The sequence below is a fragment of the Python bivittatus genome, unplaced genomic scaffold (assembly GCF_059951505.1).
Source record: "Python bivittatus isolate LINGU-HERP-01145 unplaced genomic scaffold, Pbiv_v1 ctg000480_np1212, whole genome shotgun sequence".
Taxonomy (NCBI): domain Eukaryota; kingdom Metazoa; phylum Chordata; class Lepidosauria; order Squamata; family Pythonidae; genus Python; species Python bivittatus.
In genome coordinates, this window is record NW_028277075.1 from 84451257 (window position 1) to 84476594 (window position 25338).

Sequence of the window (25338 nt, forward strand, 5' to 3'; positions counted from 1 at the left end):
AGATTAGTTTCAGTCTTGTCTGGTAAAACTTGTTCCTCTTCCATAACTTTGTTTAAACACAGTCTGTCTATAATGGCAGATACTCTTAAAATTAACTTCTGGATACTTTGTTCACAAATATCCCTCAATAGTTCAGTGTTAAAGTATTTTGCTCCATTCTGTATTAGTAAGTCACATTTAAGTGTTCTTTTTCTTTAATTGTAATCTTTAGTTCCTTCTAGTTCCCTCTAGTGTCCAATCTTCAGTCCCATACTATCTTTTTTTTTTTTTTAAGAATTCAAAACAACAGCATTTTCCCATGGGAAGGATTCTTATAAATAATTCCAACATCTTATTTCAAATCCATCTGGATCCTTAGTCCATTTGTAACTTTCTAAAATCAATGTTCTAATCACCCTTTTGCTGTTTATTCCAAAATATATATATATATATTTTAAAGTCTTTAAACCTGTATTTAAAATTTCTTTTGTGAAGGATTGAAGGACTCATCCAGTACTGTAAAACCTGTCATTCCAAAGGTTCCTAATAGCTGAAAAGCACTTAATAAGTAATTGCCAAAAATGATTAGAAAAGGAAATATGTGAACCCTGTATCTATAAAGGTACTGCCTGTGGTTTGAGCAAGATGGCTATTCCCTCATCTCCCAGAGCTCTAAACCCATCAGAGACCACTGTCTTGCAGTCTCCTCATGAGCAGCAACTCTCTGGAGCACTTGTGGGCAATCCCAAGTCCTCTCCTTGTCCAGAAAGGAATCCTGAAGAGCCAATCCCCTGGCCGGCTCTTCATTCCACTGCAGTCATCAGCTCCACTCTCAGTGGAGCCATCTTCAATTCACCATTTCTTCCCCAGAAGTCCTTTCATCTTACTTTATAATGAGAGCCATAAAAACAGAAGAATGTGTGCATGAATTCCAAAAGTATGTTCTTCTCTGCAAAGATTTCATGCCTGCATAGTCTGAACCATGGCTACCCATGAAAGAGGGTTCTTCATGCTTAGAATCTGTACTAATAAAATAAATATAAACTTCTACAGTAACATTACACATTTCAAAGACTGCTTCCATTAACCTCTCATTCTTTTAGTTCTGTTGAACTAAAAAACTTTAGCTTGTAACTTTTCAAATTTGCTGCTGTGATGGTGCCTCACATGAATATTCCACTAACCTAAATAAAACACTTATACATTGACTTTTGGTGTATCATCAGGGCTGATTCTAAGAAAATAACATTTCTGCAAAAACAAGTATCAGAGTATGGAAAGGTGAAGGTCTAATATATTTACATGCTCTGTGGCATTAAAAAAAGGAGAATGGCCAGCAGTCAAACCTGAAGGAAGGTAACTTTGGGCAAATGCCCACCAAGTGCTTTTGGGAGGAGGTGTAACTATTGGATGTTTACTTCCATAATCCCTGATAAATATTAAACTAAGATGGTAGTTAACATGATAGCAAGATTAAACTACCAAGCAGAGGAGCAATTGAAACCTCTTGCTTTTCTTCTCCTCCTGGTTTTTGAAGATGTACTTATGTTGAGAGATTGAAGAAGCCAAACCAAATCCTTTTCTTTTGTCAACGCATCCCTCTCTCCAAGTTCTCATTTCCCTGGCTCAGGGCACCTGCAGTTGGTAGCTCAATGGCATGTGTATTGTACATTGATGATGGAATTATAAAATCCTGGTATAATAGGAAGTCAGGGCTGGGAAAGATCTTTGCCTTTGATTGCATGAAGATGCCAACTGCAGTAAGCAGTACTGTTCTACGTAGACTATTGGTCTGACTAGGATAAGGCAGGTCTTAAGCTATATGTATTCTTGATGGAGGAAATGACAGGCTTTCCTTCTTAGTGCCCTATAATGCCTCAACCCATGTTTTAAAGGAACTTGTAACTCTTTTTTTTTAAAATGAAACATACAGATGAGACAATTGTATAACTTTGAAGGACCAAATTCCTGAAGAAATCAGCTGTCAGCTTCTAGGGTAAAATCAAGATTAACATCTTGCCTTGAGATGTTAGTGCTGTTACTTTTATTGGAAATCAGTCGATTTTTCTATGTAATATTTTCTCTCATATCATCCCCAAAATGATGGATGTGTGTGACTGCAGTCTGAAGATCTCTCATGTTTTCTCATGCGCATCAACATCCTTCAGAGGTCAAAAGGGAAAAGAAGCTCAAGTCACAGTTCAGAAGCTTCCTTAATGTTTTATTCTTCCAACTTGCTTGTCAAAATGGTAACTGTTGTGTTGGGGCTGGGGGGTGTTATTTGTTGCCCACAGGCCTGCACACTAGCACGAAGGAATGCAGAAGTGTTTCTCAAGTACATTCATCGAAACAACGTCAGCATGCCAGGAGTAGTGAGCCATACCAGGGGACCTGAACAGCAAGTGAAAGGCCAGTGTGTTCTTTGAGACTCACATTAATGGAATGGCATCTTAGTTTTTAGAAATATTGTATATCACACACTCACTGCTTCTGTTTATGGCCATCTCAAAAGCATTCTTACATCAGTTAAATGGAATAAGCAATTCTTACATACAACCGGGAATGCATGCACTTGCCATCTTTTACAGTGGACCAAACAGAATATGATCAGATGTCCCAAGGAACTGCAAAATATTTTGTTCTCTCCTTGCCAGCTCAGAAATCAGGGAAATGGTTCTGATGTATACATTTCTTTTCTAGAGAGAGAATTGCACCAATGTGTTTAGTTAGGAATAACTCCATGCAATCTAATCAATACATCATACTGTTAGATTATTATATCTAGAGGTATTTTAAACATGAGAATGTCTGAGATTCATCCTGTTAGACTGGGTCTTAAGGACTAAATCTGTAGTCCTTAAAAAGCTGTAGAAACATAATATTCCCTTCTTTACAAGGGTTCTAGCAAAAGGCTTTGTTAGCTATGAATCTTATGTATAACCAGAAAGCTGCCTTCAGAACATTGTTAATCATTTCAGAAAGCTTCCTTATGCATCACAGTAAGTATTCTAAACTCAGCAGGATCAAGTCAGTTTAGGCTGTTCAGATAAAGACTTTAGACTAAGAAGAGAGCCAGATAGGGGGAAGATATTTTGCATAGTCTGCCCCTCCATCACCTAGTCAAGGAGAGGAAATCCAAAAGACAAATAGTCATACGTGCTCACTCATACCCTTTCCCACTATATATTATTATTATTATTGTTGTTGTTGTTGTTGTTGTTGTTGTTGTTGTTTTAATCTCAATTGTTAGCAGTGAAAAAACTCTAAATGGCTGTAGTTCCATCAGTGACCTGAGGCCTTAGGAGGAAATGACTGCTGCCTGTTCTCTAGAAATTAGGAAATGGAAATCCTAACAGAAGACTTAAGACTGTTTGCAATTCAGTGATTAGCTGTATGTTCTACTTGCACTGTAAACTCATTTACTTTTCATTTCAGCTTTTTAAATTATTATTAAAAAAAACAGTTTTAGGATTCTCCATTAATTTAAATGACTGCACATTTTGCCACTCTTGAATTATATGATGCCCCTAGTAGTCATTGCTAGAGATTAGGAAGAGAACAATAACCCATTTGTTCTGCTGAGGGATGTATAGATTCCTTCCAGTTTCTAGGCAGCTGTAGAAAAGAAAGCACCCCATTATGGTTACAAATCAGCTTTGGCAACAGCAACTTGTAGCTCTAATGAAGCCTTGAAAGAGAGTGAGAGAAGAAATACAATATAGCTTATTCTTTAAGTTAGAAAGTGCTGCAAAGAACAGAGTTTTCTTTTATTGAAGATAGGTTCACTAATGCCCTCCATTTCAGTAACTGGGGTAGGGGGCTTCCATGCCAGCTGACCATCTTCTAAGAAGAGCCAACATTGAAATTGATGATATGATCACTTTTCTCAGAATTCAGAGCCCTTCTCTACCACCACCCGTCTCATTTTAAGCTATTTAGCTACAAAGACCAATATGGTTTCTGCCTTCTGCACATCTGGGCTATGGTGATGATTCTTCTTTGTGAGAGTCAGGGTGATGCTTCCATTGCTTTTTTTGATAGCCATCATCCAAGAATTGCTAATCTGTTGTTTGATTCTGTGAAAAGCTGAGAACAATGAGGCAAAGTAAAAATGCAGAATGAAGACATTTTTCATTTCTGATGGGATTACTTTTAAAGCTATACAAATAAAGGGCAGGTCATGGTACTGCAGTAATCATTATGTACTTTAGGAATGAGTGTTCCAAACATTTGTATACTTATTAGCATTTAAAAGGTTGAAAATGTAAAATTAACACACCTAAATATTTCTTTGTTTGCTGAGTTTTTCAGCAATACTAGCAATGTACATTCTTGTCATGCACGTCTGTGGAAAAAATAACAATTACTCATATCAATCAAACAGATACTTAAAAAAATAGGAACAGCAAGAAAAGCTTTTATTATATTATATGGAAACATGTACATATAGTTTAACATTAGACATACATTTGGGGTAGCTGCCATGTTCCCATTTTGAATTAAATAATTTTTCTGAAGTCATTAATAGATGTGAGGCCTTTGAAATACTTAAGAAGAGACAGGTCACAATCTGCTAGCAATGCTGTCTTGTACAAACCCCACAGAATTTGTTATGTTCAATCAATGAATATTTTATTACAGTCACAGACCAGAATTAATTTGTTATATTAAAGCTTGCATAGATTTTTTTCTTGATAAATTTTGATTCATATTAATTAACAAAATGGAGAAGATCAGATGGCTTTTCTCTATCATCCACCAAATGATCTTGGGATAAACTTGCACTACGCTTCAGTAACTAATGTTACAATCCTTACTGTAGAGATGTATTATTCATTCATGGCCATGAACTGAAAGAATCTTTGTAAATCTTCCATCACATTATGACATTTGAATTGATGATGATGATGAGGAGGAGGAGGAGGAGGAGGATGACAATAATGATCTAATATATATTTAAAGAAATAGGATTGTTTCTAGTGGAAATTTCAGGGAATTATAATGCCATCGGATGCATTTTTAGATTGTTATTTCACAGATACCAGTAAAGCAGTATCCCCAAATAAATGTGATTTAATGAAACTGCTAAATTTAATGAAGAATGGTAGAAATATTTAAAGTAAAGGTACACTAAGAAGACATGGAATATATTTCTTCTGATTTGTTTATGTTACATAGAGTAGCTGGATGCCTAAAGTCTTACTGCCTACATAGCTTGAGGTTTGTTTGGGGTGTGTATGTGTGTGTGTGTGCGTGTGTGTGTGTGTGTGTTTAATCTTTTGCTTAGCTTTGAAAAGCACAGGCTGAAGTGTTCTCTTCTAGTGAAAGTATTCTGGTCTTACAAAATTTTAGAGTTCACTGACGTCCACAAAAACTAACTGAGCTGCTTGTGTTAATAACTGTCCTTGCTTTGCTGTTTTTTGTTTTTTTTTTAAGTCTGATCTGAAGTGCTTCACTCTAGGGAACTTATATTCCTAGGATGAAGTACAAGGTGGGATAGGTAATGAGTTTCTTCTGGCTGTACTTACCAAACCACCTAAGGAAAAAGCTCTTCTCCTTTTCCCCCCATAGCCATTCTGAGTGAGCTGCTGCAAAGGGAAAATCGTGTTCTTCACTTCTGGACTTTGAAGAAAAGGCGACTGGATCAGTGCCAGCAGTATGTAGTCTTTGAGCGCAGTGCAAAGCAGGTAACTTGACAAAATGCTGAGCTTCTCTACATTGACCGGGGATGACAGTGAATGTGAGGCAGTTTAATAGATTGCCTGTGGGGAGAATCTATCTGTGATGTGTCCTCCTTATATTTCAAGTCCTATGTCCAGTCCTTGCTAACAGTAAAGATGGAAAAGTTCAAGACAGATCAGATTTTGAAACTGAACCCAACTGGCCATTAATCTGAGTAAGTTTTAAGGCTAATAGATTCTGAACCAAAGACCAACCTTTTCATTTAATAATGTACATTCCATGGAAGAGCCTGCCACCTCTGCACTGTATTTTATAGCTGAAGCCCTGTTAGTTTCATCCCATGAAGAAAGAAAGAATGAAATAATGTGGTAAGAAGTCTAGCATACCCTTTCCTATGCATATGCATTCCAGTGATCTTTGTCCTGCAACTTGAAAACATTCCTAGATTATATATTGGCGTGCTAATGAAATTTCACAAAGTGATCCAGAAAAGTACACTGTTAGTCCTTGTTAATTACACAGTTTTCTCCTGAACCTAGCACTCATACAGGCTAGCAGGGAGCCAGCATAGACTAAATAGCACAGCAATCACATCAGAAATACATTCTGTTTAATTTTGCAGAATTCTGTGATTTTCCAAAATTCAAGGCTATGAACAATGAGTCCATACTGTGGTACAGTCTGCTTTCTATAAAAATCTGTATTTGGAGTGCTTCATATCCTTCTGTTAGGGAGTAAGCCCTCAAAGACTGTTCTAGGCAACAGCAATTCCAAGAAGCATTAGAATTAATTCCTTATGCTGCAACCTGGTTCTAGAATAATAGGACCCTGTATCCTATCCATGCAGCCCGCGTGAAATATGCTTCCCTTTGACTGGTGGTGGTCTTTGCAATCTTCTTGTGAGCAAAGACTTTTTCATAGATCATTACCTTGTAATGTGAAGGGGTTTGGGCATCCCAGTGATGTTTTGAGCTTTACCATAGGCACAGTTCCCTCTCATAAGGGTCATTCATGACAGGCAGGTTAAAGAAGAGGGATCAGACTAGATACAGGCCACTGAAGAGGAAAATGGCAACTCACTCCACTATTGTGGCAGGAGAACCAAATGGACCTTCATAACCAGGACATAATAATGGAAGAGGAGCCCCAGTGAGCTAAGGGGGAAAGTAACCAGTGAGTTACTGGGGAAAAGCAGCAGGCAAATATGAGTAGCACTGGTGGACCCTTCAGGAACATTTTTCTACTTTGTCTATAAAACCTTTTCATTTACAATGAATCAGTGCTTTTGGGGTGGGAGAATTCTACTGTACTGTAAGATTGCTCTCCATGGTCCTACAAGTAGACCAAAGTCTTTCTCTGGCATCTATAGTACTGGCCATGGTGCTGAAATTATTTTTTCTTCAGTCAGCTCTCTCACATTAATTGACTGAGCTATTGTCCAAAGCAGACAATGGTATCCTTTATAGAGCAGAACACATTTTCTTACTTCTTTTCCTTAAGGCTAATGTTGCTCCTTAATTGTGCTAGTATTTTCAGGTATTTTGAAATATATCGCTGAACATTAGTAACACAGAAATTTAGTACTCTATTCAGGATAATGGGCTATATGTTAATAAAATGTGTTAGTCTTATGGCACCACAAGGTTATTTGTTTCTTATGTATTTCCCCCCCATCCGTAGGCCTTGGATTGGATTCAGGAAACAGGAGAATATTATCTCTCTACTCACAACTCCACTGGAGAATCAGCAGATGAAACACAGGAACTTTTGAAAGAATATGGAGAATTCAAAGTACCTGCCAAGGTGAACTGTATTTATAATTTATAAACAATATGAAGTTTTATCATTAAGAAATCAATAAATATATGTTTGATTGTGGAATGGGCTGCTGAGACAGCTGGCCAAAGTGTGGGGGAGGGGATTGTTTCATCAGCATAATAAATCATACCATGAATTTGCATGCATGAAAAAAAGAGTTTAATGCCTTTTACTATTTATGATAAAGCAAATCTTATGTACAGTCTAAAGAGGGTGGGATATTCATTTATACATGAAATAACTCATGGGACTTAGTTTCATTTATATTATAGTATTATCTGATGATATGAATGTTATACTACTCATAAATATAAATATTTTATGGTTCTCAGAATTCAGACACAATCCACATTATTTTAGACACTTGGTCTAATATCCAAAGACCTATGTAGCCCAGTGGAGGCTAGCCCAGCAGAGTTCTTGATGGTATGCCTTTGATATCTAACTCAACACCATACGGCAGTTCTCTTCAGTTCTAAACAGCAATTTATCGGCTGATATGGGGAAGCAAGGGCTTTTTTTTTTTTTTTTTAGGAAAACAACTTTAAGGTCTCCTTAAGATAAATGTGATATAGTGGTTAAATGTGGTGTAGTATTGTAGTTAGCGTCTGTAGTGTTAACTACAGACCTGGGTTCAAGTCCATCCTTAGCCATGGAAACTCTGTGTATCTTTAGACTAGTCATACTCTCTCATCCCAGCCTGTTTCAAGAGTTGTTGTCATGGGGATAAAATCTCCATGTAAGCCACCTTGAGCTCTTAGAGAAGAGGTGGAATATAAGCATTAACAGATAAACAAACAAATAATTAGGAGAACTAGTTTCATAGTCCTTTCTATAGCAATATATGTAACTGCTATAAGATAGAATCTCTTCTTTAAATTCCAACTTTGCCCATTTTTGCAATCATGCTTCACAATTTCCCAGCCAGCCCTGTTCCATCCAATATATAATTTGTTAGAGCTAGGCCGACAGAGGGTGATTGGCCTAAAGTCATCTGGTGAATTTCCATGGCTGAAAGTCAACTTGAGGCTGTGTCTCCCCAGTCTTAGTCCAATACCTTCAAGAGTACACCGGACCTGTTTTTATATCCATCAAAAATAATGTAATCATCATGTCATTTTTGGAAAGTTTTTCATGTCAGTTATTCATTTTATATGTTGCATGTTGCCTTGTGAGAAGATGACTGTGCTTATTTATCAATCCCCAGGCCTGGTTATCTGAATTCCCATTCAGCATTGTCTAGTAGAAATAAGTTAATACATACAACCTGTAAGGAGCTGTTATTTTCTGCTTACCTTATCATTACCAATAGAAGAGAATATACGTAACTCAGGGTTGAACTGTGGAGTCCTTGGTGTTCTCTGAGCTTGGTTGTTTTCTTGCAGATATTTTGTTGCCCGATTAGGTAACATCTTCAGTGTATGCTGAAGATATTACCTAGTCGGATAACAAAATGTCTGCAAGAAAACAACCAAGCTCAGAGAATACCAAGGGCTCTACCTTATCATTTTCAAAAGATTATCTCAGAATCAGACCATTTTGTCATGGATTCTTAGTTACAGAGGTTATTCCATTGAGTGGGCACAAATACCAGTGGAAAAGAATTCTTTTTGAAAATAAAAGTTTTTTTTTTTTTAACCACTAAGAGCTACATTCCAGGTAGCTGACAATGCTGGATAATACGCAGCTGTGTTCAGTAACAGCTTTGTGCTAATTTAAAGCCTTTCCAGTCGCACAAGGTAGAACATTTGATTTTTGTCCATTCCATCCCCCTGCCCCTCTTTCCTGGAAACCATTCCTGAGGGTTGGAAAGACCTTTTGGAACAGCCTGGAAGTGGTTGTAGGCAGAGTGATTAGGCAAAAATCATGTGCCTCTCATCATGTGGCACTGCTAATGCCAAAAATACTGTGAAATTAAACCCACAGGATCTATTTTATTCTTACTTTGCACACTTACGTCTGACGTAGAATGTACAGATTTAAAAACATTTTAGATGAAAAGGCTGCATCCCACCTACACTCTGTCTCCCAAGATTTTAAGAACATTTTATGTTAGTAGCATTTGTGAAAAACACGAGGTCCATATGGTTACTTTGTGAATTAAAATGGAACAGAATGTCCATGAAAGATGTGATAACCAAGAACAACTCTTTCAAACAGCAAACCAAGGAGAAAGTGAAGCTTCTCATTCAGCTGGCTGATAGTTTTGTAGAGAAAGGACATACACATGCCACCGAAATTAGGAAGTGGGTTACCACTGTTGACAAGTGCTATCGGGATTTTTCACTGAGAATGGGAAAGTACCGCTACACTTTGGAAAAAGCTCTTGGGATCAATACAGAGGTACTGTAAGTTGTATGTTTTTCTGACATATCTTTATTAAGAAAAACTCCTGGAGGAATTAAAAGTATTTGTCATATGTGGGATTGCTTTCCCAGACTCCCTGTCCTGTTTTGCTTTGGTGCAGCATGGAAATCTTCCAAAGTACATTTTAAAACACAACATTTGACTAACTGCAAGAACAGATAGTAGGAAGGTGGTTTGGTTGGTAGTTAAACTGCTCCCAAAGTTGAATGCCATCTGATGACCAAGTAATAGTCCACTCATAAATCTGAGAAGTGCTACAGCCTTCAGACTCCCTTTTCAGTCTAAGCCTCTAGCTGCACATACATGCTTGACTTGGCTTCAGGGAATAAAATGGTTAACATGCCGTGTGACGCAATTTGGACATTCTGCTGTACCCAGCAAGCAATAATCCCATAAATATGTAAGCTGTAAGAAAAAAAATGACTGAAAACGGTTTTTAACCTAACAAGAGAGGTTTGAAAAATCATTGTGGCTTCACCATGAAAATTAACTTAGAGACTAATTAATCAAGTTTGTGTGTGTATGATTCTTGTTTCCAGAAGCCTCCCCTGTCCTGCTAGAGCTTCTTTTACTCCCCCAAATTTGCTTCCAAGGATTGGGGGAGGAAGTAGCTGATAACAGGAATATGGAACAGGAAGCTGCTGTAGAAAGGAGCAATTGTCAAAAGAGAGGTACTCAGTGTTTTGACTGGGGTTTGTTAGTAAATCACTGAATTGAGAAGGACTAAGTATATGCTTTGTACCTCATTTTAACAAACTTAAATAGGGTATGTTTATTTCTACTGTTGAGAAGATCAAAGTGCAGCTCTTAGGATCAATATTTTGGAAGAGAGAACAAAAACTAAAGTCCCCACCCCAACCCCCATCACTGGCTTTATATGTTTCAGCAAAGAGGAAATATTCTTTTCTGTACTCTAATTGTCTTTAAGAAGACACACATTATGGGGGGGGGGGAAGCTCATCAGAAACTTTTGTCAACTAATGCTTGTCAGTTCTGATATGCTTTTAGCTAATTATTCCTAAGTATAGTGGTGCATTTGACCTTTTTCTTCTGTGAAGTGTTTTCTTCCAGTACTATTGCTTTCCTTTCATCTCTTTCACTTTGTGGGTACATTTTTGCATTTTTTTAAACAAAGTGTAACAGTTTATTAAAGATCCAAGTCACTACATTTTTCAGGATAATAAAGACCTGGAGTTGGACATCATTCCAGCAAGTCTGTCGGATCGTGAAGTGAGGCTACGTGATGCCAGTCATGAAGCCAATGAAGAAAAGAGAAAGTCAGCCAGAAAAAAAGAGTAAGTGGTGAGAATCAGGTGCCTCTGTAATATATTAATTTGCAAAAAGCAATCGCTTCTTCTCAGCATGTCAGCAAGCTCACCCAGATGTGAGGCAGCTAGGATATCATGTTCTGTACATTTGTACTGAATGTTATTCTGGCAAATGGCCATAACAGAGATAAAAAAACAATATGTAATCATATGGAGACAGAGAGTCTGGGATAAATCCAATCCAGATTATTATTACTATTATGTTGTTGTTGTTATTGTTGTTATTGTATTTCAGAAAAGGGCATATCTATTTTGTTTTGGATAATGGCATGTTACTCTCGTATTTTGTTGCAGATGTGTTTGAAACAAATATATTTGCAAGCATGTAGCAATTGCTATTATGGAACATCGATGCTTGTTATTGATGAAATCTCAGTATTCTGAGGGATTATTCATTGGTAACTAGCTTAGTTGTTTCTTGTTCAGTTTGATCCTCAGTTTTCAGATGATCAGCAAGTGAATTGCTCCATGCTGTACTCCATGCCTTTATTCATTTAATGGTTTAAAAAAATGGCGATGCTGTTGGCAAGGAAGTATAAAAAAGCATTATACCAAAATGCAGTGTGACAGAATATAATGTTAGAAACTGTATTCTCATTTGTACTTTGTATGTTTATCGGTGTGAAACTTTTTTTTTTAATTTATCAAGTTAAAAAGCACAAATTGTATTACTACAGTAAGATTAACAACACTGCTATTTCTTCTGGATTCCAGAAATTTTACAGTCTCTGAAATGTTATGCAAGTATTATGCAAGTTACATAGTAATGTCAATATAACTATATTACACAACAACTTCAAATGTATTCACACTCCAATATGCTCTAAATAGAGTTCTGGAACATTGAAAGAAAATAGTAATCTATTAAAGACTGTCAGTAAGGGAGAAAATATCAGTGCAATTATATTGCAGAAATATTTAGTATCCATCATTCTATACAGACAGATAAATACATATTGTCACTTTTTTTTACATTTTATTCATATATTTATATATTATACTTACAGCCTATCTTTTCCTCAGAAGGCTTAAGGCAGTCTTTATCATTCTCTCTCAGAAATGGTATCTGCACAACTACGAGATAGGCAAGATTGAACTATTGTGTTTGTGTGTGTGTGTTTACTCTATATATTTATGCGAAAGCATTTCTCCTTCTAGGTTCATCATGGCTGAATTGCTTCAGACCGAGAAGGCCTATGTCAGGGACTTGCATGAATGTTTAGAGGTATGGTGCCTTGCTAGAACAAATACAATGTTTTATATAAAGATCATATGGTGTAATAATTTGTTATATACATTATACCAAAGATCTGAAACATAATAGAAATATAGTTAATGATTTTTATTTCAGTTGTAGTATACAGATTGTTGGTCATTATAGCAAACGTGACTGATGTGGATGTTCACAGTGCTCTTCTAGGGAAAGAGGGAAAAGCCTGGTTCATGATGTTTGGGTATTAAATGAGGTTGATCTCAGAGAGTATAAGGCTGGAGATTTCAAACCTCTCCTTCCAGAAGCCCTCTGGATTTTCACACCATGGCCTTGTCTCTTGCTTTGTGGTAGCAACTTGGTAGTTCCTGCTGCCACCACCTATTTTTCAAAGGGCACCTCACCTGACACCCACCCTTCCATGGTGTTGGGTGTGAGAGAGATATGGCTGTCACAACCTGTACTGCCTTTCTGGCTATTGAAATTTCAAAATATGAAAGGTAAAATGTCCATATTGCCACTTCCTGGTTGTATAATGTCCCCTCCCTCCATCCCACCACCTTGGGAGATAGACTGGTCTCACAAGAGATAAGTATACAAGTTTATTGAAAAAAGGAAATGATAAAAACCTCTTTGTAGCCTTAAGTATTAAAATGCCAACATTCAAAGTTGGAGGAGACTAATACAGAGCTGTTCAGATCTTGGGACAGCAACTGAAAAAAAATTACAAAAACAAAAAATCCACAATGCTCCAGGCAGATCACAAGAAGTTAGTGATCTGTTCCAAATGCAACAAGAATATTACAGATCACAGGGTGAAAGTACTAAATATTACAGATCCCAAGAATATTCTAGAAGAAAAACATGGATTTTTTTTTTAGATATGCTTTCACTATGCATAAATGCTGGAATTACATACAATTCCTTAATTTGCACAGAGAAATAAAGAACATATAGACTTTAGTACAACACAGAAACATAGATCAAAAACTTAGTGTAGATGGCTTCCTTTTACCTGAACTTCCTTTTCTTGGTGTTTCAAACTTGAATCAGAGGTTTTGGGGGAGATGGTAAACTCCCACCCTTCCGCAGCCTTGATCCAGTCACTTTTGCTTGAACTCTGCCCTTAGTTTTAAAGGGAGCAAGAATGTTCTGTCTCTAACAGAGGGAATGGCTGGGGAATCGTACTCTCTGTATGTGACAAAGAGCTTCTCTCCCTCATGAGAATATGTAATAGTCAAGCAGCCAGCACTACTGTGAATATCTGACAAGACTTCATTCATAACAGGTACTTATGACAGACTCTCTGCATAAGTGGAATAATGGGGAATATAAATACAAATGATGTGATCAAGCTGGCATGTTGCATGTTCTGCAGACGCACAGTCGAGCTGAGTGAGTGAATGAAAGAGAAAATGTGGCATCCAAATTGGAGAAAGGATTTTGTTGGATGTGTAAAACATTTCAGGTTTGAAATTTCCCATTTTGAATTCAAAGCAGTTGTTCCTTATTCAAAATGGACTGTTTGGACTATTTGAGAAGTGTTACAAGCCCAAAACAGATCATTTCAAATTTGAAACAGAGCTGTGTCAGCTTGTAACACTTCCAAAACGATTGAACAGACTTTTCTGATTGCAAAATAAGTGTTTTGATCACAAAATAAATGTTCTGGAGTTGGTGCTTTGAATTTGAAACATTTCGTGCACTACTAGAGTTTTGAATTATTTATTATTATATTCTGCCTTTCCTCAAGGACGTCAAGTCTGTGTATACAATACCCCTTTCCTCAAGTTTTTCCAATAACAACCTTGTGATGTACCTTGGGGTGACTCATCTGGAGAAGTTCCGCAGCTGAAAGTAGACTTAATTATAAGTCTCCCTGATCTTAGTCCAATTCCTTAATTACTACAGAACCCATTTTTCTGTGCTTAGCATACACAGAGAGTGAGAATATTGGTCTGCAGTTCCTTTTGGAGTATTCAGATTATTCATGTCATTGAAAAATATATTGTGTTTGTATACCGAAACTTAGAAAACTTAGATTTTCTCAGACATTCTCTTCTTTTACCAAGAAAACTAAATAGTTATTTTTTTGGTTATATATAACTTTTCTGTGTTTAAGAACTGTATAAATATTATGAAATAAATAAATATATAATATGCATTGTTTTCTAGACCTACCTTTGGGAAATGACAAGTGGAGTAGAGGAGATACCTCCGGGGATTCTGAACAAGGAGCACATAATATTTGGGAACATCCAGGAGATATATGACTTTCATAATAAGTATGTTTTCTTAGTATTTTGAGAAATGTTGTTCTTTCACATCACAGAATATACAAAGAACAATTCCTATATAAAAGATAATTGCACTATTGATTCTGGGACATACATTCTATCTTATTCAGATTGGAGACAGTATCTATGAGATATAATTATACTTCCCACTAAGACATATAGTTTGTTGTTTGGCTGTAGAGGAAGCTAGAACCATCCTTTGCCAAATAAGAGATGTGTCTGGAAGTTGATATGGGAGAAGTTGCCATGCCTCTGTCTTGGCCATTGCTGTCGGTGGCTGTACCATCCTATCCTCTCACCTGCCTTAAATGGTATTGCTGTAGATGAAAATTAATTACTGGTTAATAGGACTAGAAATGAATTTTATCCAGTATAATTGGCTTTAATGATGACGGTTCTATATTCATCATAGCAACATTAATACTTGGCTATGGATGGTTGTTATTAGGTTGATTCATTGTTTAAGTCACTGGTACAATGTTGAAGGTGACTAGATACTTTTGATGACTCCATGGAGCTTAGTGGAGTCATGGCACCCCTCTTCTCAAAATGGGGGTTCTCCATAAAGAATATCAGGCAGCAGCTGGAAGCACCAGTGCAGCTAAAGCTAGCATTCTGTCTGTACAATTAGGTGGAAGTAGCTGTTGAAAGGCCACACATTGTGATGGATCCAGAACTTCGGCTATCCCCTTTCAGGTGATCTGGGGGTAAACTGTCATGGTAGGTAGGCTGCCCAATAACTGGATCCTATCCTATTCTGTCTAAGCTCTAGCCAGTACAAAATAAAAATAAGTTGAGTCTTACTCGAGCATATATTCTACCTTAGTTTAGTTTGTTTAGCTTTAGGGCATCCATGACACTGATTGCTCACTTTTAAAAATTTATTTATTTAATTAAATTATAACTATAGGTGCCCAACTCCCACACAACTCTGGGCGGCTTATAACTATATATAAAAAATATAAATATATTTTAAAAACTTATAAAAGATACAACAGGCTGGAAGAGCAAAATAATCAAAACAAGATCAAAATGAAACAAAGCAAGGAAAAAACCCAAAACAAAACAAAAGAGGATTGTTCATGCTGTCCCCAAGGCTAGGGAAAACAACCAGGTCTTCAGTAGTTTCCTGAACAACGTAAGGGTGGAAACTACATGAATCTCTGGGGGAAGATCATTCTGTTGGAATGTTCTGCTGCAATTGCAATTGCAGCAGACTACACATACTTCTTGGATGACATCATTTAATTGACAGGATCCAGAGTGCATTGACCCTGCTGGACTGAATCGGATGGACAGAAACAGCGGTCCCTGAGATACATATTTGTTATATTGGTGACTTCTTTTTAAAAAAAAATGGTTTCCTTTGACTTTGTGGTTCCCTGCCTCCATTCCACTCGGAATGGGGCAGGCCCTGCAGTAGTGAAATAAACATAAACATAAAATTGTGGCCAGAATGTTGATCCCATAAAGATAATCTGGTTCAATAGGATTAGGGCCCCTCTGCCTCTTCCATAGATCTTGAGACACAAAAGTATGGGGGGGGGGAGGTTTGTTAAACATTTCAGCAATTACATGAGGAATTGCCATTTCAAACTGGCTGACTGACTTCAGTTGTCCTTTTTCGCCTAATTTGAAATATAACCAAAGGCGTAATTAAAGCAGAAGTGCACAAACTTTTCTGGGTGAATTTAGAATGTTCTGAAAGATGTATAGAAATTTGAAGGAAAACATTAAATTTCAGAAAGAAAGTAATGACAATTCACAGAACTGAGTTTTGTTTATCTCTAATCTCCCACCACATTTTGCATAAAGCAAAATCCGTGGTGAATTCAGAGGATGTTTTTAAATTAAATATATGTAGGAATGTCCCATTATCCACCATTTGCTTCAGTCAGCCGTATGCATTAATCTGAATTTTAGTTCATTCAGTTGAATAAATTTTAAGAGACAATTCAAAGTTATTGAAAGTATTAGATGGTTTGGTGAAGGATAAGGAAAATATTTAAGTGTGTGTGTGTGTTTGTAACTGTGTGTGTAACAATAAAGGAGTAAAAGATGAAGAATTAAAAAGGAATTGGGGAGTTTAAGTTCACAGCTGCTTACCCATTGACATCTTGGCTCCTTGGTAAACAAAGTATATTGTGACTAATTTGTACCTTGGTTTTCATTTTTTCCAGTATTTTTCTAAAAGAACTGGAAAAATACGAACAACTCCCTGAAGATGTTGGTCACTGTTTTGTCACCTGGGTAATAAGTCTAAATGTATTACTCTTTATTACTGAATGTCATGTGCATTTGTATTTAGGTCTTGTACACCTTTAAAGAGACCAAGATGGCAGATTATGTTCACTCTTTCTCTGATGTAACAGACCACACTAGCAGACTGAATTATCCCTTTCCTGTCCTCATTACAAAACCCTGCTTATCCAAATACACTCTTGAGAGTTAAGGTATTCTGCAGGAGCAGCCATGAGTGAGTCAAAAAAGTCAGGATGGTGGCTGTGACTGTGTGATTGAAGGCTTGCCCCCTTTTATATGCGCATTGCATACGATTAAGACATTGGGGCTGCCATCTTGACTTTTTTTTTACTCTCCCAGCAGACACATGGTATTCCCTGAGCAAATCTGGGTGGATTGTACTTTGTTGAATTAAGCTTTTTTCTTAAACAGTAATCATAGTTATCCATTTAAATCACTGATTGCCCAATGGTAGGTTACAACTCATCACATAATATCTTCCTACTCCCAGGGGTTCTTGAGATCAAGGCAATACATAAGTGACTTAAAATATTAGATGAATCATTCCAACCCAGGAAGTCTGCCAGAGAAATATATTGCTGAAAGGAGTAAAATGGCATCATTTATTTTGTTCTTCATTGAGACCCACTGAAATGAACTATAATCTTTTACCTTTCCTCTGTTCTAGTTCCTTATCATATAGATGTACATATTGCAAAATGTTGAAAGTGGGCAGTAGCCATATGTTACTGCAGTACTTGGATTGAGAGACTCTTGGGAAATATCATTTATTAATCTAATTAGCTCTGATGATGAGTTGTACCAGCTGTATTTCCATGGCCAAAAGAGATGTTTAAAAAGACATTAAAGAATGTCAGTGGGTACAATGGGTAAGATTTTTAAAAAGCTAAATCACAAAACATTCCATCATGTCTATTCCTTCTGTATATGTCATACTGTATTCTGAACCTAAATACATACTTTATTTTTTAATTAATCCGTAATATTTCCATCTAAAAGAGATGGATTTATTACATTCCAGTGGAAGCCAAATGGGAGATAGCCCAACCATGTTTGCTAATCTTGCCTTTCCTTCCCTCTCAATATTAATTTTTCAGGCGGATAAGTTTCAGATGTATGTTACCTACTGTAAAAACAAACCTGACTCCAGCCAATTGATCCTAGAGCATGCAGGAACATTCTTTGAAGTAAGGACAATTTACTGCTCTTCTCAGTTAGAAAGAGATGTGGGCTGCTATTTGGTTCCCATCTTTTCTCTCACCTCTTTCCCTTTCTCTTTTGAATAACTCTATGATTTGATTTTTTCAATTATTGCCTGGGTCAAAGAAGTCAGAGCACCTACCTGTACTTTGCTGGGTGTGTCTAAGAGCATGCATAATATTTCCCATCATAGATAAAAGACATTGAAGCTGTTGCAGTTGTTGCCTGTCTTAGAACAGTGCCAAATATTCTCTGATTTTCAGGTTGAATATTAGCTAGCAATATCAGTGAAGTATAAATTCACTTCCCCTCTGAAAAAGCATACTTTAAATAGTTTTTTTCTCCCAAGTTTGTAATCCCTGGAGAAAATGGTCTAAAAGAGTTGATGAGAATTTAGATTCAGTCAAGTTGCAAAGATTTCAAGGGTTTCCCTATAAATGCTTGAGCATCATTAGAATAGCTTAGAATGGAATGTCACTTTCTTATGGGATCTTTGTGTATGTGTGTCTTGTTGCCTCTACCATAATACAGCAAATATTTTTTTAAAGCTATGAATGAAAATCGAATTATCCAAACTTGCACTGATAGATAAAGGAAATTATTGTCTTACCATTTTTATCACACAAGCACTGCTTCATTTGTCCAAATATTTGCAATGATCAGGTTCTACAACAGAAATCATAGCAGTGGCTGGGAAAAAATGCATTTGTCTAGGACAAAATAATTATGCCTGATTGTAGGAAGATATAAAAATTTAGGTGAGATTAGGATTTTTCTGATGGTCATATGCTATTAAATTCATTGTTGCATTCTTGGTTTTTTAAAGTCTAACCAGCTATGATACACTTGCACTTTGCCATGCAGTTTTTCAATCCAGGTCTGTCTCAGTTTCAGTAATTAACAGAACTATCTATTTATTGGACTGTTAATTAAATTGAAAATTTACAGTGCAGATATATCCCTGTCATTTGGGTATATTTTAGTCTATATCACAGTATTTAAGAGTGATGATTAATTAAAAAAAAGAATGTTGAGTAATTAGTAAATATGATTCAAAGCAAAATGAGAGAAAACAGGTTTTTGTGATCAACTCCCAATTCCCTGCAGCAAACAAGGACTACAAAAAGCCAGTTTCACATAAGAACTGCATTCCAAAGAAATATGGGTACTTTTCACTTTCCCCTTCCCCATCTTCTGTTTGTCCCATTGAACATGCTACTGCTTTCTCTCCCCCAAGCCCAAACTGGGGCAAGTCATCTTATTTGTTGCATTAAATAACTATCAGATATTTGTACAAAAGACAGACCTTCACTTTGGCTAAATACCTATTCTGTTTAGCATAATTATTAATCTACCCTAATATTAAAAAGAGTACACCAGATTGAGAATTTAAAAAAAAATGAAACAAGGTAGTGGCCAACAACTTCAATATTATTTGCAAGAAAACCATATGAATGTCGTCAAAAGTCAAGCTCAGTTCAGAATGTGAGATTTGCCCCGTTCGACAGAGAAACTCTCGTGACACGTGTGGTTCACAAAGAAGGTTTACTCATGCGTAACGTAGTAGTCACAAGCAAAGCCAGGACTGGCTTGGTACAATTGCATCACTTGTTATATTCCCCCCTTCCCGCGCTTTTTCCCGCCTCGTGATCGCGTTGCGGCTGTGGGCTATTAGGCCCCCCAATGTCCCCCCTGATCGTTCATGATGGCAGGGTCGGTCAGAGTCCATTGTCCTTGATTGCCAGTCCCCCTCCGGCTGGGTTGGCCCCTCCCTGCTACGTGCAGACCCGCGGGTTCTGTGCTGCGTTACGATCTTGTTTCGCTGCCCTGCGGCCCCGTTCCTTGCTTGCTCGCGCCGTTATCAGTTCGTAATTAAAAGCTTCCGCTGCGGTTTTCCTGTTTAGCTGGCCGCAGGTGGCTCGTTAATTAGCGGCGCTTTCGGTTCCTCTTTTCCCCGCTAGCTACCGCCGGTGGATTCCGCGTGGTCTGGTTGCGAGCTTCCCTGCAGCCCCGTGCTTCCCTGAAACCTCGTGCTGACCGAACCTGACATGCCGCCCCCCTGACGACAACTCCCCCCCTCGGTCCTATTTCGGCTTCCCGGGGTATTTACTGTAAAAGTCCCGCACTAGGTCCGGCGCCCTTATGTGGGTTTTACTCACCCATTCGCTGTGGGACTTGGGGAAATGTTTCCATTGCACTAGGAGCTGGGTCTGCCCCTTGTGCCTCCGGGCGTCCAGTATCTGGTTGATTTCGAAATGCTGCTCCCCCCCGACCATGATGGGTGGTGGTACTCCCTCCGCCTTGTGCCAGGCGTTCCCCGGCTGGTGCAACTTTAGCAGGCTGCAATGGAACACCGGGTGGATCTTCCCGAGGCTTTTCGGGAGCGTCAGCCTGACGGTCACCGGATTGATGATCTCCGAAATGGGGAACGGCCCCACAAACCTCGGGCTGAGTTTTTTCGATGCCTGGTGCGTCTTTAGGTTTTTGGTTGACAGATACACCTGGTCCCCCACTTTCCACTTTTCCTCGGGGAGCCTCTTGCGGTCCGCGTGCTTCTTGTAGTCGGCTTTGGCTCTTTGCAATGCCGCGTGCGCCGCTCGCCGGGTCTCGTCGATTTGGGCGAACCAGGCGTCCAGGGAGTTGATCTGGGATTCCGGCTGAGGCAGCTCCGGCATGGGGACGAATTCTCTCCCGGTGGCTACTTTGAACGGAGAGAACCCGGTGCTCTTGTGGACGGCGTTGTTGTATGCCACCTCCGCGAATGGTAGTAGCTCCGCCCAATCGTCCTGTTGGTGCCCCACGTAGCAGTGCAGGTACTGTTCGAGCCCCCCGTTCAGGCGTTCCGTGGCTCCGTCCGTCTGCGGGTGCGCTGCGGAGGATAGGGCTTGTTTCGTCCCCACCCGCTTCAGGAACTCCCGCCAGAACCGCGCGATGAAGTTGCCGCCCCGATCGCTGACGATACGTCGAGGTGCGCCGTGGAGTCGGTAGACATGTTGCACGAACAGTTTCGCCAGCCCCTCGGCCGTGGGGACTCGCCGGCACGCTACAAAGTGCGCTTGTTTGGAGAATAAGTCCGTGACCACCCAAATGGCGGTCTTCCCCTTACTCTCCGGGAGCTCCACTATGAAGTCCATGGCGACCTCTTGCCAAGGGCCGTCGGGTTCCGCTACCGGCTGGAGTAGGCCTCTAGGTTTGCCTTTGGCTCCTTTCGCTGTTGCGCACACCGGGCAACCCCCCGAGTACGCCTCCACGTCCTTCCGGAGCGTGGGCCACCAAAACTGCCGCCGGATTAAGTGGAGTGTCTTTACGAAGCCGTAATGCCCCGCGCTCCGGCTGTCGTGGGCTCTCTCCATGACCTCCCGTCGGCAACTCTCGGGCACGTACAGCTTTCCTTCGTGCCACCACAACCCCTCTTGGCCGGTTAGCGCCTCTCGGTTCTGCTTGAGCCAACCGTCCTGCTCCGCTGCCTCCGCGAACCCTTGCCTTACTTCAGACGCCGCGTCCCGTCGCTCCCCCTTGGTCTGGCTTCGGGTCACCGCCTTTGCAGCCAGCCTGCTGGCGGGGATGACGGAGTCCACAATCTCCTCCCGTAGGCTGGCGTGTTGGGGCATGCGAGACAGTCCATCCGCTAAGAAGTTGCGCTTCCCGGGGATGTGTTTCAGTGTGAACCTGAACCTCCCGAAGTATTGGGACCACCGTGCCTGTTTGGGGGATAGCTTACGCGGGGTCTTCAGGGCCTCGAGGTTCTTATGGTCCGTCCACACCTCGAACGGTTCAGTTGCCCCCTCCAGTAGATGCCTCCACGTGGCCAGCGCCCACTTGACCGCGTACGCCTCTTTCTCCCACACCATCCACCTCCTCTCCGTCTCGGTGAATTTGCGGGAGGCGTAGGCGCACGGGTGGATGGCCCCCTCCGGGCTGGGTTGGAGCAGGACTGCTCCCGTTGCCACGTCTGATGCATCCACTTGGATTATAAACCGCCGGTCTGGGTCGGGATGGCGCAGGATCGGCTCCGCGGTGAACCGCTGTTTTAGTTCCTCAAACGCCCCCTGGCATTCTGCAGTCCACGCGAGTGCCATGCTGGGCTTGGGGGGTTTCCCAGTGCCCTTGGTTTTTAGCAGGTCGGTTAGGGGAAGGGCGATTTGGGCGAAGTTCGGGATGAACTGACGATAGAAGTTCGCAAACCCTAGGAAGCTTTGGAGTTGCCTCCGGGTTCGCGGCACTTCCCAGCCCAGGACATCCCTTACTTTCGCCAGGTCCATCTCAATTCCCCGGCTGGATATTCGGTAGCCGAGGTAGTCTAGTTGCTCTCGATGGAACTCGCATTTCGAGAGCTTTGCGTACAGCTGTGCCTTCAGCAGTCTCTGGAGCACCGTGCGCACCAGGCTCACGTGCTCCGCCAGGGTCTCGGTGTAGATGAGGATGTCGTCCAGGTAGACCAGGACGCCCCGGTAGAGTAGGTCGTGCAGCACCTCATTAATTAGCTGCATAAATACCCCCGGGGCCCCTTTTAATCCGAACGGCATCACGGAAAACTGGTAGCTTCCGAGCGGGGTGTTGAACGCCGTCTTCCACTCATCTTTTGCGCGGATCCTAACTCTGAAGTAGGCTTCGCGCAAGTCCAGTTTTGTGAACACCCTCCCCTTCGACAGATGCGACATCAAGTCCTTCATCAGGGGGAGGGGTATTTGTACTCCGTGCTGATTGCGTTCAGCCCCCGGTAGTCTACGCACATACGGAGCGAGCCGTCCTTCTTCTCCCGGAATAACACCGGGGCCGCTAATGGTGACTTCGCGGGTTGGATGAATCCCCGTGCTAGGTTCTTGTCTATGAACTCGCGCAGGGCTCCCATCTCCCTCCTCGACAGGGAGTACATTTTTGGCTTAGGCAGGGTCGCTCCTGGCTCTAGCTCGATGGCGCAATCACTGGGCCGGTGTGGTGGGAGCTGGTCAGACTCCTTCTCCCCGAACGCTGCCGCCAGGTCTCGATACTGCCTCGGGATTCCGCCGCCCGTCGGGGTTCCCCGGGTCCGGCCCCTCGCTTTGCGGTTGCCTCGCCAGTCGCCGCTGCCTCCCCTCGCCTCGGGATCGTGGCGGTTCTCCGGGGTCCCGGCGCTGCTGCTGCTGCTGTTGCTGTTGCCGCCCGGGTCTCGGGCCCCATCTGCTCTCGCCCCGTCTCCCGGTGTCCCGGACCCTCCGCTTGTCCGCCGGTGGTTGCGGCTGCCTCCGTCTCCACGGCTCGGTCCCCTCTGCTCTCGCCCCTCGCCGGTCTGTCGACCCCGAACCGCACTGCCTCCGCCGTCCAATCGACTCGTGGGTTCCGCCGCCGCAGCCACGCCAAGCCGAGTACCACCGCGTAGTCGGCCACCGGGACCACCACGAACCTCAGTTCTTCCCGGTGACTCCCGATCGTCATCTGGACCGGCTCGGTGTAATACTGAGCTGGCCCCCCCCCTGCCAGCGTGCCATCTAACTGGCTGAATGAAATGGGCTCCCGGAGGCGCCTCAGCTGTAGCCCGAGCCCCGAGACCACCGCTGGGTGCATCAAGCAGTGGGTGCAGCCCGAGTCCAGTAGCGCCCGTAGCTGCGCCTCCCCTCCGGATCTCACCCCCGGACGTGTATCCTCACCCGGAACGGTGGGCAGTCCTCGTCTCCTATTGGGTCCGCGCGCCTCGACTCCCCTGCTCGCACTGGGACGCCGTTCAGTGCGAGCGCGCCTCGTTTCCCGCCGGCCCCGAGTCCTCTCCGGAGGATGCTGTCTCCGGGGTCGACCACCCCCCGCGTCCTTTCTCGGTCACCGCCGCCACTGCCCCCTTCCGCGGTCGGTCACCGGTCCTTTTCCCGTTCGCACGCGGGGTTTTGACTTCGGGCCGTGGTGGGGCGCCTTCCCGCTCTGTCGGGCACTGCGCCGCTCGGTGGCCTCTGCCTCCGCATCGGAAGCACAGATTCGGGGCTCTGGTCGCCTCTCGCCTCCCGGTGGACTGCCGTCGACCGCTCCGTCTCTCCTCGGGGGTCCTCTCCCTCGGCCGGTCCCTCGTCTGGTCCCGTCGTCTTGTGCTCTGTTGGATCTGCCGCCACGCCGATTCCGCCGTTCCGGCCAGCCAGATCCAATCCTTCACTGTGGCCGGGTCGTCCCGCCCCAGTGCCCGTTCCAGGATCTCTGGGTTGAGTCCCCTCTTAAAATACTTCACCTTCAGGGACTCCGGCCAGTCCACGAGCTTCTCGGCCAACCTCCGGAACTCCAGGGCATATTCCGATACCGATTTGCCCCGCTGCCTGAATTGTAGGATGTCGTCCTCCGCCCGCTTGGCACTCAATGTGTCCTCGAATCTGTCCCGGAGCGCCTGCATGAAGTCCGGGAAACTCCGTAGTTCCGCCGCGTTGGCATCGTACAGCCCGATCACCCAGCTGGCGGCTTGGCCATCTAGCAGCTCGGCCACGTAGGATACCCTGTCCTCGTCTCTGGCGAATAGGTGACCACCCCTCTGCATGAACCCCCTGACGTGCGTCAGAAAGTGCGGCAGCTGTTCGGGGTCCCCTGAGAACTTCCCAGTGATACCTCGAAGTCTCAGGGCGTCTGCCGCCCGTTGGTCCTCCGACCGGGGCGCCGTGGGTGGTGCCGGCTGGGGTGTCGGACCGCCCCCCCGTCGCTCGCCTCCTCGTTCACCGCCGGTGGCCCCACTCTCTGTAGTAGGGTCTGGAGCATCGCCTCCACGGCGTCTAGGCGTCGCTCGACTCTCTCCTCTAGTCGGGCGAATTTCTCGCTCCACTCACGGTTCCGGAACCCCGAACCCCGGGTCATCGTAACGCCCGAATCGTCTGGTCCTTGATTCACGCCCATCGACCACCGCTCGGATGGAGTGCGCCCGGCCCTGGCCGCTGCCCCGTCGCTCCCGGGCGGCTCCGACCGCCCTTCCGCGAGCCTGGATCCCTCGCGCTCCAGCTGACCCACGGATTCCTCGTCGCTGGGACCGAACCTGACACAGAAGACATTTCATATTACTTTACTCAAATCCTATCTTGGACTAGAACCCTATTTTGTTCAATATTTTCAAATGAACAAAAGAAGAAAAGAAAAAGAAAGGTGTTGTTGTTTTGATTTTTAATTGAACAGGATTCCACAGAAGTCTTTTTTTACAATTATCCTTGTCACTTTAATCAAAATATATAGGATAGTTCAATAAATTAACCAGCAG

General features: G+C 42.2%; 1 protein-coding gene across 3 annotated transcripts in view; it reads left to right on the forward strand.

Annotated features, from left to right (window-relative positions):
• KALRN (kalirin RhoGEF kinase) overlaps positions 1-25338 on the forward strand; it is a 543871-nt gene that overhangs the window by 373906 nt on the left and 144627 nt on the right. For all 3 annotated transcript variants that reach the window (XM_088146453.1, XM_088146450.1, XM_088146449.1), the window contains exons 19-27: positions 2274-2388; positions 5551-5666; positions 7342-7464; positions 9640-9822; positions 11023-11141; positions 12333-12399; positions 14560-14669; positions 16862-16931; positions 18041-18130. In XM_088146453.1, coding sequence (XP_088002579.1) covers positions 2274-2388; positions 5551-5666; positions 7342-7464; positions 9640-9822; positions 11023-11141; positions 12333-12399; positions 14560-14669; positions 16862-16931; positions 18041-18130 — 993 coding nt within the window. The remainder of the gene's footprint in view (positions 1-2273; positions 2389-5550; positions 5667-7341; positions 7465-9639; positions 9823-11022; positions 11142-12332; positions 12400-14559; positions 14670-16861; positions 16932-18040; positions 18131-25338) is intronic.